Genomic DNA, 20738 nt, shown 5'->3' with positions numbered 1-20738 from the left:
AGTCATTTATGTTGTCCAAAGCCGCGGAATTCTCAGAATACATACATGCTGAATGCTGATTGCTGGTGCTGAATATGATACCGAGTCCGGAACACGGGACATACAAACCAAGCTATTCGTATCAGCCACTCTTTCTTATTGCTGAGCACAGAGCATTACATAATCATTAACAGCTATTCGTATCAGCCACTCTTTCTTATTGCTGAGCACAGAGCATTACATAATCATTAACAAATGGGACAGTATCCACATCCAGTAAAGACCATTACAGTTTTACATGAAATCCATGATTAAGTTGAGCAATAATAGACATCCAGTTCCCATTCAAATGTTTACCTTCAATAACATGTTGCTCGGCATAATTGGACATGTTTGTGGCTTTCTCTTGTCGCTTCTTCAGCTAATAACAGTGTCACATTTTGTCCTTTTTTGCATATTAACCAGGTAACGAGTCGCATTTGAATCTCATATTAAGGCACATTTATTTGAGGAAGACATTGGAAAACATTGCAGTAGGCGCCATGATCTTAACCCGCGCACCGACGGGGGTCTGCGCCAACTTAGTACCGACGGGGGGGGGGGCGGATGACCGCCCCCCCCTGAGATCTCGAGAACGAAGCAAGATAGCGACAAGCGGTAAACGGCATCGAATACGCACGGTCAAGATCTACAATTTTTACTAAGGTCATTTTCAGGTCAGGTCAAAGATGACGTCACAGGGGTCGAAAAAGTCAAAATGGCGGCGCTAAATATGGAGAGAGTTTTTCTCGAATAACTTTCGAATTAGTCAAGATAGGAACAAACTAAGGGCATCATCGTGATCCTCTCGTCAATCCGCATCGAATGATATATATGTTGACCTCGAAAGGTCAAGGTCAAAGGTTGACCTCAGGTCACGTGACCTCGAGGTCATCATGTATATCATTCGATGCGTCTTGACGAGCTGAACACAATGAGACCATCCACGCGTCTGTATCTTGTTCCTGTACGGAGTTATTGGCCAAAAACCTTTGGTGACCTTTGATGACGTCACATGACCTCACAGCTGCCCAACAGCAAAACAGACCTCAAGGTAGTGAAGGTTGATCGTATATGAAGTCATGTATGGTATGTGGGGCCATTCCGACCCGTTTTAGTGGTAAAAACAGGGAGTTGATTTTTCCCCCATTGACTTATAATGGGGAGGTCGCGAAATTGACCTGACCTTAGGTCACCGATATCAAAATTCCGAGATATACAAATTGTAGCTACTAATGACCTAATAACATCCTGAGACTTTCAAAGGCCTCCGACATCTACTGTAGCTCTGGCACGGTGACAAAGTTGCAAAAAAGTGACTTGAGGTTGGGTCATTCAAAGTGACCTGGTGACCTGACCTTGAAAGGTAGGAGGTTCAAACTTGCACACCATGTGTAAAATTGATAAGGGAATAGTCATACCAAATTTCGCGGCGCTACGCGCCGCGGTTTTCCCGCTATTCGCGAAAAACCTCAGGGGGGGCGGATATCCGCCCCCCCCCCCGTCGGTGCGCGGGTTATTAGCATGCCTTACACATATAGGGGGTAGGCTGTCCCGCAATACACCAACGCCGTGCGGTACAGTTTGTCAGCAAACTGATCGGTAGTTGAGTGTCGTCGTTCGATTTTATCGTATTTTATCGTGTGGAGCTTCGTAACTGACGTGACATACAGTACTTACGTTCCACACTCCTGGAAGAACCGCATGTACATACTCTTAATTACGAGTGAGCATTATTTCAGCCTTTCAGTATCATTTATGCCCTCCGCCACGCTCAGCCTGAGTCTCCTTGCGTCTCGCCCGGTGATGACGGAGCACGGCAGAGCGGCGGAATCCATCTCCCAAATCGCATCACGTCGTAATGCATCACGACTGGTGTACTTGGAGCTCTTCGTCGCACAAGGAGCTCTCATCGCCGGCCTGTGGTGTCGACGGTGTTGCTAGGCCGCAACTGCTACAGGATCTGACACGGAAAACATTCCACCGAGCGTTTCTGAGGGACTAAGGGAGTTTTTGTACGTATGTGAGCTTCATATTTTAAAATTTTAAAGAAAGGCTCAACGTAGAGCATGGTAGATTGGTTTCGTGTCGAACAGCTCGATAGTGTTAACCCTCGCCCATGTAGGGGGGGGGTTGGTGCACCCCCCCCCCCCTGAGGTTTTTCGGAAATAGTGCAAAAACGGCGGCGCTGCGCCAAATTTTGGGTACCTTATGGGGCAAACCTTGCGCATCTTTTGATAAAAAAAAATTTGACCGAGTCATGTCAGGTCACGGAGTTATGACGTCACAAAGGGAACAGCCTCCGGCCGGATTTTCACAAACTGAGTGCCAACGCCCGAGGTTTCCTGCCGGTGGTACGGACATCGGTTGATGGATCGTGATGAAACTTCTCATGCATGTTGGGGCAAGTATTGGCTATCATATGGTATAAGAAACTTGACCGGGTCAGGTCAGGTCACGGAGCTATGACGTCACAAGAGGAACAGCGTCCGGTACTATTTTTGAAAAGCGCCCGAACCACTATTTTGCTAATTCTTGTCACCTCAATGGGAATATGCAGCAATATTAGCTTCTATAGGGAGCAAATGGACCTTCCAAATCCAAAAATACAATCAGATTTCAAAAATTTAAATTTTGATTTTTCGAATTTCTGCCGCCGACTGTGACCTTGCCGACTTCCGGCGCTCCCAACGCGCCATTTTTAGAGCTAGGGAAACGAAATACATACCAAACGATAGAGAATTGATCAAGGAACACGATAGTGAAGGTTTCAAGTCGATATCTCCCACCGTTTTGCCGCAATCGCCGCGGAAAGTTGAAAAAAGTCTATTTTTCCGAAAATTTGACCTTTGACCGGTCAAAAGTAGGTCAAATGTTGACCTAGGACCAGAAAATATACCACCAATCGCGAGATCTCGGCGAGAGCAATCCGTTGGTCTTTTCCGCTAAGCTCTACGACGCTCCGTTTTCAAACGCCAAGGGGGGGGGGTCGCACCAACCCCCCCCCCCTGCATGGGCGAAGGTGGCAGATCGCCGTTTACGGGCGAGGGTTAAATCACTGCATTTAATGTTCCGCCTTGAACCCGTCCGATACACAATGTTGCGATCTCACTCAAATGGCTTGACAAATAGCGGCATATTCGTGGCTGAATTGTGTCAAACGAAGTGAGCAGATGCCGTCCATCGAGCGCTCGGGACCGAAGCCACAGCTGCAGGCTGCGTGATAAATTATCGCCATCCTCCATGAAATATCCCCTAAAAAACGACCACCATTCATCGCCGAGCTCTATTGACAATAAAAAATCAGATAGCACCGATGCCCTAAGAGTTCGAGCGCTCTTTTCACGGTGCGCTTGGAAGGTCGACGTCAATGGGCACGGCGAGTCGATAACGTATCACGGCATCTGGCGGCGATTCAGCGCCCTTTACGGCCTCCCGGCCCCGACCCGCCGCCCATTTGCCACGGACTTGCTAAGTGTGGGCTTAATGCGTCACGACCACTCAAACTGAAACTGGATCGCCGAGCTATCGCTGAAGCTGTACCGGCGGGAGAGAGGATTTATGAAACACGGTGGAAAAGCACTCAGTCTTCATTTGCATGTGACGGGCTTCAAGCAAAATAATGGTCGGGAACATGATCAGCTCTAAGGATTATACCTGAGCTCGCTGCATCTGCGGTGATTCTTTATGAACGGGCTCCTAGCAGGTATTTTCAAGTAAATTTTATTTAATTAATTTACGCCTTGTCGTCACGAGTTTTGCTACTAAAGCCCGCTCGTGGTCATACAGAGCTGCTATGATGACATCATACTCTATCGTACCCTCGTGGACAGAACTTGAGCCGGTCTCCCGGCCACCACATCCACAGACCCCTGATTTCAGCTCCCGCCGCGGCCACCAGTCTGAGCTCCCCAGCCTTCAGGGAGAGGCGCTGAATGATGGGCGAGCGGGGTGCTAAACTGACGAATGGCCAGCCAGTTCACCGTGCCACAGCGTCCCCTCTGCGCGGCCACAAATTGGCCCACGACCACCAATCACTCTTCACCGCCGGCCGCCGCCAGCACAATCAATCCCTTCTTCTGACCCTCCGCTCGGTCGATATGTGAGCGAATCCGTCGGGACCAGAGCAGTCCCAGTGCAATTGAACAGTCGGAGGACCCCCTAGAGCCTGGAGTGCCCTCTCCCCTCTGTGACGGTTGGACGGGACGCTGTACCGTCACTTCGCCGTCATGGGTATCTGATGAAGCCGTGTGCCGGCGATGACGCGCTGACGGCCGAAGGTGACGCCGGCGATGGTGGCGATACACTCGGCCCGTCCGTCTGATGACGCCCGCTGACACGCCATGTGTCGGCACAGATCCGTCATCGGCGGCGCTGATGGACGCTGGGGCGGCGGCCAGCCCCGTCTGCCCCTCGCGGTGCCACGGCCGTCGCCGGTGGCGTATTAATGGAGTGGGATTTGGGGAAGGGTTGGACGACAATGCGGGCCGATTAAATTTCGGCAGCGATGGATGATTGGCTCCAACGGGCGGAAACTTCACAGCGCCGTGCCACCGTGGGTCCGAAAATTGGATGGAATGGACCGATCCATCGCTTTTCATCAGACAGCGCGACCATGATTAAATACCATGATGTGGTCACTGTGCGGAATGACATTAGCATTTCCCTGTTCACGAATGATGACCACTAGTCATCATAAGTAATGTTTGATGGGATACATGATATTGTGACGATTACATTATCATGTTTTTCTCATTTTCAGATTCATCTGTCGATCCGCGCGCTGCCGCCGCTGCCGTCGGGCGCCAAGTACCAGTGCGTGTTCGGCTCAGCGCCGCCCGTCGACGCCACGGCCACCGTTCGCGGCCTGCGCTGTCCGGCGCCGCCGCTCAGCCTCCGACCCCTGCTGGCGCCCTCGGCCGATCACGTGACCGTGCCGCTCTCCGTGCGCTCCTCCGAGACCAAGAAGGACTTTGTGACGCGCCAGTTCGTCTACTTTGACTGCGGCCGGCACACAACCTGCGGTTCGTGTGTGACGTCACAGTGGCAGTGCAGCTGGTGCGTGTACGACAACAAGTGCGGTAACGAGAACAGCATCTGTCACAGAGGCTCCATTTCCAGAATGGTCGGTAAGGTAAGTCAACTCGGATATCACCTCTACACCTGGTGAATGCACTGCAGGGAGCCGTGGCAACCGGCTCCATCACCTTCTTTATTGTGTCTCATATGCTATCCCAGCAGGCTTTGGGGTCCTATTTTATGGTCTAACGTCTGAGTTGAAGCCGCAATGCATCATTCTAGTCAACAGGGCGCTTTTTTGCGAGAGCTGTCATACTTTGACAGGACCCGACTGTTTTTGTGGTTTTGTTGAAGTTGGCTGAGACGCCGATTTGGAAGATACGCTTCCTATCCCAGGATGCTAAAAAAACGCATGAAAAGTGAGAAAGCGTTTTTCTTGGTGTCTTCTCCAAAGGTGACTTCATCAATCTATATCATTGTCTTCAGACTTGTTACTGTTTTGCGTTTCTATACCAGGCGTCTGAAGCATTACATAATGCCATAACAATGATGCTTGTGCATAAGCATAAACGTCGATGCCATCTAAGCAAAAGAGTTCAACAACAGACCGTATTTTCCAGTGTCTACATTTAGCCCTATACGGCATAATTTAGCCTAATGGACGCCCTTCTCCAAGACACCGGGCATCGTACTCGAAATGATGCCATAAGCATTTCTCGTTCCAAACAGCGCTGTTGCAGCCGTTCTCATCAGCGCAAAGCCGAGGCGCGTCTTCTAAGCGCAGACCATTACTCTGAACGATGGTGCATATCAACACGCCGTTGTGACCGTCCTTCAGGTCACGCCCCTAATGACGTCAGGCCCCGCTCCCGGAGGACGAGCCGTGACGCTACTGCCGTCCATCACTTCCGACGAATTTACGGCATCCCGTTCGTTATTTACTTTCCGCGCCGTCTCGCGCGTAATAGACCCACATATAGCTCCGAATGGACCCGTTCCCTGTTTGTTTGTGCGGAAAGTTCGCACGGAAACTGGACCTCGTCCCAGTGAAGATGTCTGTTTTCAGACCACTCAGCACATCTTCAAAACTTGGCCGAAATGTCGGGCTTCGTTTGAATGGACGGCTAGTGTCGCCATAAGTTGCCTCTCTTGGCTTGTCTAGTGATCGGTACGATTCTCGACGAAGACGAAGGGATCGTAACAGTATCGAATGTTCAGCACATTTAGCTGCAGACAGCGGTACTTTGATTACAAACCGAAAAGACCTAGCATCAGGCGAGAGATAACATGCTCACTAGTCACTGCCGCAGCCACCGTTTGCGCTTGCCGTAGACGTTTTCCCCGTGACCGGTTCGGTTTCGTGTACCCCGTCAGGTGCTCTCTCCGTCCGAGCTGGGCTGTCCGGCGGTGGTGCCGCCCCGACAGCCGATCCTGGTCGCTGACGAGGTCGCCCACAGTCTCGTGCTGGAGGTGACCAACCTGCCGTCGCCGTTGGCCGGACAGTCCAGCTACACGTGCGTCATCGTCATCGAGGGCCGGACCGTGATGGTGCCCGGTAGACTCGACGCCGGGCGGCTCATTGTGTGCGACAAGAACAAGGTGTGCTCAAAGTCGAAACAGATGTCTGCTCTTTACCTGTCTGTGTGATTGGCTTTCTTTGTATGTCTTATCAAACGGGACATTGTTGACGATGCATTTCAGTAAAAATACATTCCATATTTTGCCAGTTATTCCATACCGTTCCCAACTAATTCATCGGATTTGCTATCCTATTTGTTATGTTTTTGCAATGTTCCTTATTTTATTGGAGACTTGTGCTAACAAGCTCACAATTCCTTCTTTTGCACCGTCAAGTTCTCGTACCGCGCCAACCAATCATCAATCAGCGCCACGGTCAGCGTCAAACGGAACGACAACCTCATCGGCTCTGTGGACTTCACGCTGTACAAGTGCGCCCTGCTGGCCACCCACCAGGGGTCGGAGGACTGCTCCCTATGTCTCACCAGGGACCCCAGATACAGGTGAATACAGAAATTATTTCTAACCTTTGTTTTATATAACCTGGCAATTCACAAGGCCAGGATTTACAAGTTGAATTCAAGTCATTACTCGATCAGACAGCTGTAATAGCACATCTCTCCCAACTTTTTCAAAGAAAAAAAAATGTTTTACTCGGGTGTATCATCTGAACGTTATGGCCGAGGCCGGAGACCTAACTTTCTCGATGACCTCGTCCTTCAGGTGCCAGTGGTGCGGCGGACAGTGCCGATTCAGCGAGCAGTGCCTTCAGAAGCCGGTCACCGAGTGTCCCCGGCCGCAGATTTATCAGGTGGGTGCACTGAATCACACTTCGTTCACGACCTTGCCACAATGACATTGCATGAATTGCATGTTCCTGGCGAGAGACAGTGATCATGATTATGAGGGGAAGGGATGATCTTTATAACCGATAAGTTGTTGCTATTCGTAGCAACAACTTATCGTAGCAACAACTCGTAGTATGCTATTCGCAATACGCATGTCTTATTTCAGCTGCTCCATCGGGTGTTCTCCCGAATTTGCGAAGAAAGGCCTAGGTGTTCTCATTTACTCTGGCCTCTTCATTATCAGTTAAATTGCATTCCCGAAACCTGTCTTCCTCTCAGCTCAGACGTTTGATGTGGTCGGATTGAGTATGACGGACACAAAGCATAACAAGGGACGGCGATGGGAGCGGTACTCGAAACCACACGGCACTGGTAAATCCACCCCTTAGGCAATGCACCTCTCAGTACATAACATCTCCGCTTCCGCCTCCTTCCATTCAGCGACTGCAGCTTCGTCCATTATATATGATCGCGCCGCGGGGCCCCGGGTCTCTCTGATGACTCAGGAGGTAGACCAGTCCGCGTGACTGCGTTCATCCGATGCGTGGAGGTATAATGGCACCAGGGTCTCCGAATGGGGTGTGAAGTGACCCTTGGGGCTCCGGTCTTTGAGACAGGTGTGAGCTGAGCCCCTGGCCGACCCGTCGGGCTGGTCCTGACAGATGGTTTAGGGAAACACTGCTAATCCGACGGCAGACGGATCATTGGTGCTCACACCTGCCTGGGCCTCCGGAGGCTCGGAGAAATGCGTCAGATAGTTCAATGGGACAGTGCTCAGGAACGTGTTCAGGAATCGAGCCGGAACCCTTCGGCAAGGACACAACTGGCACGTGAGCCTTGAACGATCGATTTTCAAAAACAGAACGTTCGTTTTCTCCAGCTTCCCTACTCCCGACGCCTCGGTGTGTTACGATCGAACCACTGCACTGCACCGTGCTGGCGCGGTTTGAATTACGGCAACACATCTCTGTATAATGTATTTTTCTATTCCTTTTCAGATATATCCCCGTTCGGGTCCTCTGGAGGGCGGCACCCTGCTCACCATCGAGGGCAGAAACCTGGGACTGCACCGAAACGAGGTGACCGGACGCATCTTCGTCGGCCGGGTGCCCTGTGGCCTTGTCGACTACGAGGTCTCGGTCAAGGTCATGTGCCGCACCGGCGCCGTCACCCAGCCCGCAGAAGAAACGGTCAAACTGGGAAACAACGCCGGATTCGCAGATTCGGCAGTCACATTCCGTTATCAGGTACGAGTATGTCCAAAATCCCCTGCAAATATATAGCGTTTAAGTTCATGCCAATCCAAAATTTTATCTTTCTAAACCGAAAAATGCTTCAATACAATTTAAAAAATCAGTAGAAAATTAACCTTTTAAACCAAAATATTTTTGCGTTCTTTAATGTCAAAATCGCCAACAAAAAACGGACACCTCACCAGAGTCGGTTCCCCATTCCAGCGTTTCGACGTATCGGACATTTTTCCTCGGCTCGGCCCTCGTAGTGGTGGAACACAGCTGACTTTGACCGGGTCAAATCTGGACATCGGGTCAAACCTGACCGTCACGCTGGGCGGCCGGCCGTGCCGTGTGGCGTCACGTGACACAGCGACCGTCACGTGCGTGACGTCAGCGTCACAGAAGGCCAGCAGGGGTAACCAGGTGGTCGTCACGCTGGATGGAGCGATCAGAATCCTGAGCGATCACTTCCAGTACACCCCGGGTAAGATGACAATCAGATGACTTACGAGCACTTTGCCCAATTTGGGAGCAATCTCTGCAATGTTAGCTCCGTTATGCTCCCTATTTTAATAAGCTACCGGGCAGGTTTGACAGCTGGTAGGTTGTGAAACAAATGATCGCAAATAGTTATACTTATCCCCTTGATTACATCTTTTTGTACCGCATGCACCTGCTTTTAGCATATTTCTTCTAAGCGGTGGTGTGGTAGTAACATTGCCTTTTGTCTGTATTATGTTCCACTCCTTCAGCTCTGCCATTCCCATTTACTGGCGAAGTTGCGGTGTAATTTTAAGTCCTTCATCCTAAGAGATAATCATCTCAAGAACATTGTCAGACATGATTAGCCATGCAATGCAGCTGTGATAGTCACCGTGGCAGCTGTGTAATTGTAAAAATGTTATTTTCTCATGTTCGCTTTCAATTACAACTTGCACTGCGACTGTTGTGAAATGCCATGTGAACAACATATGGCTCTGCTCCCACCGTTAATGACTGTATATGAATTAGAGTGCAACCGCACCGGAACAAGTTGTAGTTTACTGCTGGTAGTCACTCGCCCCTGGTATCTGCCTAAAATGTCTTCATGACAAACTGAACTGAAGAACGCGTTTTCAGACAGCAGACCAACATAATCGTACTACGAATAAAGCACACACCTTGAATCTTGATTTTTTTTTTGCATGTCAATCGCTGCCGCCTTACCTCTCCGGCAGAAAGCGATAGTCTTATATCTTTTGACCTGTCTCCTTGACCCCCCAGACCCGGTGGTGCTGGACATTCGTCCGCTGAAGAGCTACGTCTCTGGCGGCCGGCCGCTGACCGTCCACGGCCGTCAGTTTGACTCGATACAGCAGCCCAGGATCATAGTGTTCAACGAGACCGCTCTACGACCCATCAACGGCACGGTAAGGCATTGAGGACCGATGAGGGCTATCGCGCTTTTATTAAGGTTCAATTATTGTCATCATATTCAACGCTATGAATATGAAATTGAAAATTATTTAAAGAAAAATATATAAAATATAGCTAAGAAAGTTGATAATAAGAAAGACTACTCACATGAGTTGGCAAGAATGTATATTGCAGTGCTAAGTGGGCATCTGTAGTCCGCATCACATATTCTTCATTTTTGTGAGGCTCGATTAACCCTATTCCTGGCGGGGGGGCCTCAGGAGCCCCCCTGAGGTTTTTTGGTTATTTCTCCCAAACGCGTTGACCTAGGAAGCTCAAATTTTCTGACTTTTCCTAAAAGGCTTCTATGCAACATGTCTGAAAATTTTGAGTTGATCTGACCTCAGGTCAGGTCACCAGAGGCGGTTTGGTGACCCTACCTTAAAAAAGTTTGCAATCACGCCAGAGCTAGAGTTTTTGACCGATCAATTTCTTCTCTTCAGGGTTTAGTAAGGGTACCAGTATGTGCAATTTGTATATCTCGGAATTTTGATATCGGTGACCTAAGGTCAGGTCAATTTCGCGACCTCCCCATTATAAGTCAATGGGGGAAAAATCAACTCCCTGTTTTTACCACTAAAACGGGTCGGAATGGCCCCATATACCATGCATGACTTCATATACGATCAACCTTCACTACCTTGAGGTCTGTTTTGCTGTTGGGCAGCTGTGAGGTCATGTGACGTCATCAAAGGTCACCAAAGGTTTTTGGCCAATAACTCCGTACAGGAACAAGATACAGACGCGTGGATGGTCTCATTGTGTTCAGCTCGTCAAGACGCATCGAATGATATACATGATGACCTCGAGGTCACGTGACCTGAGGTCAACCTTTGACCTTGACCTTTCGAGGTCAACATATATATCATTCGATGCGGATTGACGAGAGGATCACGATGATGCCCTTAGTTTGTTCCTATCTTGACTAATTCGAAAGTTATTCGAGAAAAACTCTCTCCATATCTAGCGCCGCCATTTTGACTTTTTCGACCCCTGTGACGTCATCTTTGACCTGACCTGAAAATGACCTGAGTAAAAATTGTAGATCTTGGCCGTGCGTATCCGATGCCGTTTACCGCTTGTCGCTATCTTGCTTCGTTCTCGAGATCTCAGGGGGGGGCGAATCGGCCCCCCCCCCCGCCAGTTTCTTGTCCCGGCGGAGCCCGCCAGGAATAGGGTTAAACAATGAATGCCTATCGATTTGGTTGACGCTACGGATGAACGCCCAAAACAATATTATAAACACATGTACGTAACGCTTTATGCACTTATAGAACAAATTACACTCATTGCACGACTATGTAGAGCAATAAAGGTTAACAAACAACCCCTCATTATGCATAGTTAAGCTCGTAAGAGGCTGTCTGAATTGTCTCATGCATTGTTTTTGATGGCATTGTTTATGTCAGACTGGTAGTTTATTGCTTTAGTAATTAACATTGGGCTCATGCCTGACGCCTCCGTGATCTAGACACTCTGTTGGCTGAGTAAAGGCCGATCGCCCACTGGTGGCAGTTCCTGCTCCTGGAACCACCCGCCACAGTGGGGTCACGACAGGGAAAAAAAAAACAAAGAAGAACAAAAAAAAAATTGTTGAGACCATGACCGATGGTCCGTCCCCTTCGCTGGCTCGTCTCTGACTGTCCTATATCCCGCGCTCCCCTCGTGCCTCCCGCCCCAGCCCGCCCGCTCCGCTTATCTCTCTCCCTCCCACCCTCCCTCCCTCTCCCTCGCTCTCTCCGGCATCTGTCTGCCCTCGCCCAACGCCTCTTAGCCGGGGGCCGCTAAGTTGCCATTGGGCTCATGCCTGACGCCTCCGTGATCTAGACACTCTGTTGGCTGAGTAAAGGCCGATCGCCCACTGGTGGCAGTTCCTGCTCCTGGAACCACCCGCCAAACCCCGCCAAACGGAGCGACCACGCAATAGGCCACGTAGCTAATTGTAAGCTCCTAAGAGTTTCCACAGCCACTCGTAGTGTTCCCTAGAGTTCGGGACCGGAACCATCCGGAGCGGTCTGCCCCCAAGGGCAGGAACCCGAGAGCTGGTCCAGCCCACTGTAAGCTCCCAAGAGCTCACAGCCACTCGCCATGCTCCCTTGAGCTCGCGACAGGAAAACCCCCGTAGCAGTCTGCCCCCGGGGCAAGGAACTCCCAAGCTTAACCAGCCAACTGCGAGTTCCCAATTGAGCCCCCACGGCCACCTATCATACTCCCTTGAGCTGCGCCAGGAAACGCCCGTAGCGGTCTGCCCCGAGGGCATTAAGCTCCCAAGAGCTCGCGCAGTCAAGTGGAGAGCTCCCGAGAGCTGCCACGGCCACCCGTCATGTTCCCTAGCTCGCGCAGGGGAAAAACACCCGAAGCGGCCTGTCCTTGAAGGCAGGAAGCCCCCGAGAGCTTGTTTAGCCAACTTAAAGCTCCCAAGAGCTCTCGCAAATCGCAGCCATCCGTGATGCTCTCTTGCGCTCCCTAGAGCTCGTGGCATGAAACATACGTAGCGGTCTGCCCCTCCCCCCTCCCAGGGCAAGATGCTCTCAAGAGCTCGGAGCTCGCACAGCCCACTGTAAGCTCCCAAGAGCTCTCGTCAGTAACCCTAGAGCAATAAGCTCCCGAGAGCTCGCACGGGTACCCGTCATGCTCAATAGAGCTCCCGATGTGAACACTCTTAGCGGTCTGCCCCCAGCGGCAAGAGGCTCCTAAGAGCTCGCACAGCCAACTGTAAGCTCCCAGGAGCTCTCGACACTAGCCCCATAGAGGCTTCCCCCGAGGGCAATAAGCTCCCAAGAGCTCGCACGGCCATCCGTCGGCTCCCAAGAGCTCTCGACAGTAACACCCGTATCCGTCTGCTCCCAAGGACAATAGGCTCCCGCCGGCTCGAGCAGTCGCTTGGCTCCTAAAGCTTCCAACAGTAGCGCCTATGCGGTCTGCCCCAAAGAGCAATAGCTCTGAAGAGTTTGCGCAGCCACCCGTCCGGCTCCAACGAGCTCTAGACATTGGCACCCAAGCGGTCTGCCCCCAAGGGCAAGAAGCTCTCGCGAGCTCGCGCCGCCATCCTTCAGGCTCCCAATACTCGTAGCTCTCTACAGTAGCACCCATAGCGGTCTGCCCCCAAGGGCAATGAGCTCCCGAGAGCTCGCACAGTAACCCCTCAAGCTTCCTGGAGGTCGCGACAGAAAACGATCGTAGCAGCTAGCCCCCAGGGCAAGAAGCTCCAAATAGCTCGCCCGGCCACCGGTCAGGCTCCCAAGAACTCTCGACAACAGCGGCCTTGGCGGTCTGCACCAAGGGCAGTAGTACCCAATAGCTCGCGCAGCTCCCTTCGTCAGGCTCCCAGGAGCTCTCGACATCAGCGCTCGTAACGGTATGTCCCAGGGCAAGAGCACCCAAAAACTCGCACAGCCACCTGACAGCCCCCAAGAGCTCTCGACAGTAGAGTCACTAACGGTGTGCCCCCAAGGGCTATAAGCTCCCAAGAGCTCGCACCGCCAACTATTATCTCCCAAGAGCTCGCACGGCCACCCGTCATGCTCCCAAGAGCCCTGGACAGTAGCGCGCATGCAGCCTGCCCCCAAGGGCAATAAGCTCCCAAGAGCTGGCAAAGTCCCCTCGTCAGACTCCCAAGAGCTTCGACTGTAGCGTCCCTAACGGTGTGCCCCCAAGGGCCATAAGCTCCCAAGAGCTCGCACCGTCAACTATGATCTTCCAAGAGCTCGCAAGCCCCCGTCATTCTCCCCCAGGCTCCCGACAGTAGCATCCACGCGGTCTGCCCCCAAGGGCAATAAGCTCCCCAGAGCTTGCACAGCCCCAAGTTACAGTACAGCCCCAACGCCCGCACCGGTCAGATGACCGTATAGGTCGCCGGCAGATACAGATAGTCGGACGGGTCGCTCTGGCGCGTCCACACACCCGGAGCTCACACCCGCCGCGGCCCGCGGTCCGGTTGTGAAACGAAAGAATTGCTGGCACGCAGCCCGCCGAAAAAGGCAGCGCGTTACGCCCTCCTCGTCGACCCAGTGCCGGTCCCCGCGCCGCCGCGACACGTGCGAACCGTCGCCCACTGCCCGCAGATGGCCGAGCCGTTCGCGCCTACACCCCCCCCCCTGCGAGTGACGAGGGAGGGGGTGGCAAGCGCCCCCGTGTGTGCCGCCGCGCCACTCGAGCCGGCCAAGCGCCCGCCCTGTCACCGCGCCCTCCCCCTCCCCCCACCAGGGATGGGGGCGCGCAGCTGGGCGGACGCCGCCCCGTGGCGCATCCTCCAATCCAGTAATTAGAACGGCAACCGCGCGTTGGCCGCGCGGTGGACCTTCGGCCCCCATCGCGTGCCCCTCCCCGCGCCGGGCGGTCGCGGCGCGGCGGGCGCGGACACGCGGCGGACAGAGAGAACAGGGCGAACAGCAAACATCGGGTAAGATAACCGGACCTCTTACTCCCGCCCAAGGCGAAAGCACACACATCTGGGAAGAGAACCGGGCCGCTCCCGGCTACCAAGTACGGCCTTGGGTGTCGCTCCTTGAGGGTCAGGCGCGGCGGCGTCCGGCGAGCGCCAGGGGGCTCCCGACAGTGCCGCACCCAGTGGCTGCGCCTAAGGGCAATAAGCTTCTAAGAGCTCGTAGGGCTGCTGTCGGTCCCAAAGGCAAAGCTCCCAAGAGCTCGTACAGCCTCGGCCGCCCCAAGGGCAAGAACCTCCCAAAAGCTCGTACAGCTACCGTCGCCCCAAGGGGAGCAAGCTCGCCCCAAGGGCAATAAGCTCCCAAGAGCTCATACAGCCGTCGTCGCCACTAGGTGCAATAAGTTCCCAAGAGCTCGTACCGCCCCAGTCGCCCCCGAGGGCAATAGGGCTACCGTCACCCCCAAGGGCAGCAAGCGCTAAGCTACCAAGAACACGTACAGCTACCGTCGCCCCCAAGGGCAGGAAGCTCTCCCCAAGGGCAATAACCTCCCAAGAGCTCGTACAGCCATCGTCGCCCCAAGGCCAAAGCTCGCAAGAGCTTGCGCAGCCATCGTCACCCCAAGGACAAAGCTCACATGAGCTCGTACAGCGACCGTCGCCCCCAAGGGCAGCAAGCTCGCTCCCAGGGCAATAAGCTCCCAAGAGCTCGAACGGCCGTCGTCGCCCTCAAAGGCAAGCTTCAAGAGCTCGGACGTGTGCTGAAGCCTTCGAGGGCAGGCAGCAAGCTCGCCTTCCAAGGGCAATAATGTTCCAAGAGCTCATACAGCCATCCATCGTCGCTCCCAAGGGCAGTGAGCTCCTTAGAGCTCATAGGCTACGGTCGCCTTCGAGGGCAGCAAGCTCGCCCCTAAGAGCAAAAAGCTCCTAACAGCCCGTACAGCCAACGTCGCCCCCAAGGGCAAGAAGCTCCCAAGAGCTACCGTCGCCCCCCAGGGGCAGCAAGCTCGCCCCCAAGGGCGATGAGCTCCCAAGCGCTCGTGAAGCCATCGGCACCCGAAGGGCAATAAGCTCCCAAGAGCTCGTACAGCTACTGTCGCCTCAAGGGCAGAAAGCCCGCCCCAAGGAAAAAATAAGCTCCCAAGAGCTCGTACAGCCATCGTCGCCCCCAAAGGCAATAAGCACCCATAGGCTCGTACGGTTACCGTCGCCCCCAAGGGCAATAAGCTCCCAAGAGCTTGTACAACCATTGTCGCCCCCAAGGGCAAAGCTCCCAAGAGCTTGTATAGCCTCAGTCGCCCCCAAGGGCAATAAGCTCCCAAGAGCTTGTACAGCCATCGTCGCCCCCAAGGGCAATAAGCTCCCAAGAGCTCGTACGGCTACCGTCGCCCCCCAGGGCAGCAAGCTCGTCGCCCCCAAGGGCAATAAGCACCCAAAGGCTTGTACGGTTACCTTCACCCCCAAGGGCAATAAGCTCCCAAGAGCTTGTACAACCATCGTCGCCTCAAGGGCAAAGCTCCCAAGAGCTTGTACAGCCGCAGTCGCCCCCAAGGGCAATAAGCTCCCAAGAGCTTGTACAGCCATCGTCGCCCCCAAGGGCAATACGCTCCCAAGAGCACGTACGGCTACCGTCGCCCCCCAGGGCAGCAAGCTCGCCCCCAAGAGGAATAAGCTCCCAAGAGCTCGTACAACCATCGTCGCCCCCAAGGGCAAGCTCCCAAGAGCCCGTGCAGCCTCAGTCGCCCCCACGAGCAAAGCTCCCGAGAGCTCGTACAGCCTCAGTCGCCCCAAGGACAATAAGCTCCCAGGAGCTTGTACGGCCGTCGTCGCCCCCAAGGGCAATAAGCTCCCAAGAGCTCGTACAACCATCGTCGCCCCCAAGGGCAAAGCTCCCAAGAGCCCGTGCAGCCACAGTCGCCCCCAAGGGCAATAAGCTCCCTAAGAGCTTGTACTGCCATCGTCGCCCCCCCCCCCCACGGGCAATAAGCTCCCAAGAGCCCGTGCAGCCTCAGTCGCCCCCAAGGGCAATAAGCTCCTCAAGAGCTTGTACAGCCATCGTCGCCCCAAAGACAATTAACTCCCGAGGGCTGTAACAGCTACCGTCGCCCCCAAGGGGCAGCAAGCTCGCCCCCAAGGGCAATAAGCTCGAGAGCTAGGACAGCTACTGTCGCCGTTAAGGGTAAGAAACTCCCAAGAGCTCCCACGGCCGCCCGTCAGACCCGCGATAGTGGCGCCCGTAGCGGTCTGCCACCCTCCCCCCCCCGGTCATCCCGCGGCGCTTGCCCGGTCGCCACCGGCGCTCTGCTCCTTCAGCGCACCCTGCCGAAGCTTGTCTAAGCTCGTTCTTATCAACCAGGAAGCAGAGATAGAAGAAATAGCATTTCTCGTCCCCCGAGCAAGTGATTGTTCAAGCTGTGCAAGCCAGTGTAACCTTTGTTCAACCATCTCCCGAAATGAACATTAGACAAATCGGAATGCCGAAGGTCCAATCCCAGGTGACACCACTAATCGGTCCGCGACGTCGCATTGTATTCTGCCAACAACCAGCGACCCGCACCACTCGGTCAAACTGACCCTCGACCGCTCACGCGGCTGCTCCTCGCCCGGCAAAGGCGGTCAAGCCACGCAAAGACGAGGGCACGTCAGAGCCCGCGTGGTCCGGAACAGCGACAGCCGATAGGTAGCCGTGGTGTGCCTGCGAACCGACGGCGCGCCGCTGCGCGCGCTTTAGGTCTGTAAAAAAACTAAATAGACAACATTTGGGACCACCACGATCACCCCGTTCCGGAAGGGTCACTGCCCCCTCGACTCTCCCTCAAACACAATGTTCCTTTCACCTTGGCCCTGTCCCACTGCCCGTCCCATGACTCCAGCGGACATTCACCCATGCCCCAGCTGTGAGCCATGCGGCCGGGCGCCGCCATACGACACCGTGACCGATAAGGCCGGGCTGTTTACTTTATTGGGTCTCCGCTGCCCGGTCCGCCGCGCCGCGGCGCCGGCGGGCCCGTGGACCGCGCGGACAAAGGGAGGGCCATTCCCGTTTTTGAGCGGCATTTCACTCGATGCTGCTACCACGCTGCTATCGCATTTTGCGAGCTGAAGTCACACATGTGACGACATTTTGGCATGGTTGGAGATACGGATGTACGGATGTCATGGAAACCCAATAGCACGTGTGATAGCGCACGCCGGCAGCGGCCGTAAACAGGGCCCCGGCCCGGCGCCTAGATCTGGCTGCGTGCGGCGTGCTTCGATGACGTCACCCACCCGGCTCCGCTCGCTCAGCCGGCGCGCAGGGGTTAAGCGCCGCTGCACCGTTGCAGCGCGCAGCGATACCAGGGTGCAGGTGGTCACGGGCCAAACCTGATATCAGCCCTGAAAATGTCACCCGAAGTCACCAAGTCACTGACCGCGTTCGCCCCCAAGGGTACCGCACCGCACCCACCAGCCCCCAAAGGCTTCAAAGACCAACAGCAGGCCCTCAGCCGCTGCCACACTCCATATGCACAGGGACGTCGGACCCCGTCCCGCTCCCCCGCCGCAGTCGGCAGTCGCGCTGGCAACCAGTCACCGGACTGTGACAACAGGAGACCAGGCAGGCGCTAACCCACAGTCTGGGTCCTCACGGAGCGCTCCCACGACCACAGCTGCCGCCGTGGCGCGCTTCAAGCGTCAAAAAGCTCTTGACGAAGCAACGAAAAAAAAACGTCCACGACCGTCTCTCCCAAGCCGATATTGCCAGCCTATTCAATTTGTAGCACGAGATGTCGGACAACACCATCCAGATTAGACAGCGCGTGCAATGACGCAAGTCGCGCGAATCTGCTACCCGCTGATTATACATCGACAGCTGACAGCCATGACAATAAGCTCCCAAGAGCTGGAAAGTAGCGCCCTCGCGGTCTGCCCACAAAAGCATCCCTGCTCTCGAGAGCGCAGGTGACTGCGCCCGTCAAGCTGTCGCAGCACCCGGCCAGTCACACAACAGCGAACTCGGCCCTTCGCTTACCTGTAGTCAGTGGCATCTACTGACAAACCTCGCGTCATGAGTCGTCACAGGCGGTTGATTCTCTGCCTCCCAGCTCCTGCGCTGCGCTGAATCGCAAGGCACCGCCCCTCGGAGTACCATGCCACCACTCCCTCTTTCACCGTCACTATTCATAGCCTCTCTGTCACTCTGTCACTCCGAGTGTCACACAATGAGAGAAGCCAAAAAAATTGTTGAGACCATGACCGATGGTCCGTCCCCTTCGCTGGCTCGTCTCTGACTGTCCTATATCCCGCGCTCCCCTCGTGCCTCCCGCCCCAGCCCGCCCGCTCCGCTTATCTCTCTCCCTCCCACCCTCCCTCCCTCTCCCTCGCTCTCTCCGGCATCTGTCTGCCCTCGCCCAACGCCTCTTAGCCGGGGGCCGCTAAGTTGCCATTTACCTTTGCATGCTGCTATACTTTATCCAGCTAGAGCTATTATACCTTCCAATTGCAACAGTTACAGATCGCATACAAATAAGAAGTTAGTTTTCACTGTCTGTGCATAGACTGGCACAAGAGTAAATGATTCGCTCTTAATTTTAATCAATTTTATACAAGGAGGCTTCTTGAGGGACACTTCTTCTAGCTACGTTTCCCCTTCTAGTGGTAACACATTCCTGTGTAGTGAAAATACGCACGCTTATTCGGTAACTTGTTCTGCTTACACCTCACGCCTCTGTTGTTTTGCCTAGCAAAGACAAACCTCTAACTCTCTCCCTCCCCGCCCAGCTGTGTCAGGTGCTGTCGTCCAGTCTCATGGAGTGTCCGTCGCCGGCGCTGCCGCCCCTCGCCAACGAGACCCCCGAGCTCTCCGCACTGTTCAGCTACCGAGCCTCGCGGGCGTTCCGAGCTCCGAGGGCTGTCGGAGCTCCTCGAGCTGCCCGAGCTCAGAGAGCTGTCCGGCGCCCCGCAGCCTCCTGGAACTCTCCGGCCGACCCACTGGGACCCAGAGAACTACGAGTAAGTTGTTCCGCTTTAGTCAGCACTGCTGCAGCCAGCTATAATGACTAAATTTCCTGCACGCTGCACGCGTGCCCAGCGGAGGTTGTCGCTATTGACTTGATTTATATGCCGCTAAGTGGCTGTCATTTGTGTTTCATGTCCGTCGGCTATAGTGGTGTCGGCTCTGATGTATGACATCTGATATGATTGGGTTTGTTGTCAATTACGGGGCTGCACTACTTTGCAGATCAGTTTTCTGATGGATGGGGTGGAGCGCGTGAGGAATCTCCGGAAGTATGCTCCTAATGTCAAGGCGACCATCACTTATGTGGACGATCCGCAGTACTTTCAGTTTGCTGACGGGGTCAAGGTTTTCGGAGGGAATACACTGGTTATTGAGGTGAGAGGAAAGGCGATTGTCTCGTAACTTCTTTGGATCTCTTATTGTATGTTATCATGTAAGGACTCAAATAAAAAAGAACTATTGTTATATGACGTGTCATAAAGATTGTGTTAACGATGACAAATAACGATCACGACTAAACCAAATAATTAAAGCTTATCATTTTGAATAATGTTTCAATTCGTTAACATCGTTTACCTTGGCATGTTTGGTGTTGTTTTGTTTGACTGCATCCTCCCTACAGCAATCAGCGCGCTTGCTCGTTTGTGCATGGGTCGATCGAGATCATTAGTTCAGTCGTTTGAAGTGAACGGCTTTCTCCCATTCGAAGCCTGGAGCGCAGCATTGTGTTCACAGCTCTCCCGACTAGACAACATAGTAGTTTCGCTCAGAAATGTCCCATTGGATAACTCATTTGCTGGGAGGACAGTGATCGAAAGTTGTAGATAAGTTGGACGCGTTGACGATACTGAGCACAAACTTCTGTCTCCAGTCGATTTGGGTTTCCCGCCGTCCTTGTTATAAAATCTAATTTCAAGATAATCTGTCGTCTTCAGGGTGTGAACCTGAACGGCGCCAGTGACGAGCGTGACACGGCCGTGACGGTGGGCGGCGTGCCGTGTAACGTCACCACGCTGACGGACACACAGCTGGTGTGTGTGCCGCCGCGCAGACAGTCGGACGGCATGCTGCTCTCGGAGCAGACCGGCCTGCCGCGGGTGCAGGTCACCGTCGGAAACCTCCGCTTCCCGCTCGGAAACTTGCAGTACGATGATGTCCGCAAAGCTAGGGTAAGATAGTTTCTCTAAGGGTCGGTGGGTACTCGATTAATTTAAAATGAAAGGCGGACCGAAAACTCCGGGATATTGTAAGGATTTCCAAGT

At 53.9% G+C, this 20738-nt stretch overlaps 1 protein-coding gene across 1 annotated transcript in view; it reads left to right on the top strand.

The window, feature by feature from the left end:
* The window catches only part of LOC122383005 (plexin-B-like), a 65260-nt gene that overhangs the window by 39418 nt on the left and 5104 nt on the right, over window positions 1–20738 (top strand). The window contains exons 7-16 of the mRNA XM_043369047.1: window positions 4781–5152; window positions 6412–6636; window positions 6892–7058; window positions 7279–7366; window positions 8402–8650; window positions 8861–9122; window positions 9902–10047; window positions 19239–19469; window positions 19699–19851; window positions 20412–20645. Of these exons, the coding sequence (XP_043224982.1) occupies window positions 4781–5152; window positions 6412–6636; window positions 6892–7058; window positions 7279–7366; window positions 8402–8650; window positions 8861–9122; window positions 9902–10047; window positions 19239–19469; window positions 19699–19851; window positions 20412–20645 (2127 nt within the window). The remainder of the gene's footprint in view (window positions 1–4780; window positions 5153–6411; window positions 6637–6891; window positions 7059–7278; window positions 7367–8401; window positions 8651–8860; window positions 9123–9901; window positions 10048–19238; window positions 19470–19698; window positions 19852–20411; window positions 20646–20738) is intronic.

The sequence above is a fragment of the Amphibalanus amphitrite genome, unplaced genomic scaffold (assembly GCF_019059575.1).
Source record: "Amphibalanus amphitrite isolate SeventyFive unplaced genomic scaffold, NRLGWU_Aamphi_draft 000152F_arrow, whole genome shotgun sequence".
NCBI classification, from domain to species: domain Eukaryota; kingdom Metazoa; phylum Arthropoda; class Thecostraca; order Balanomorpha; family Balanidae; genus Amphibalanus; species Amphibalanus amphitrite.
The sequence above is the reverse complement of the archived record's forward strand: the minus strand, read 5'-3'. Positions and strand labels throughout refer to the sequence as shown.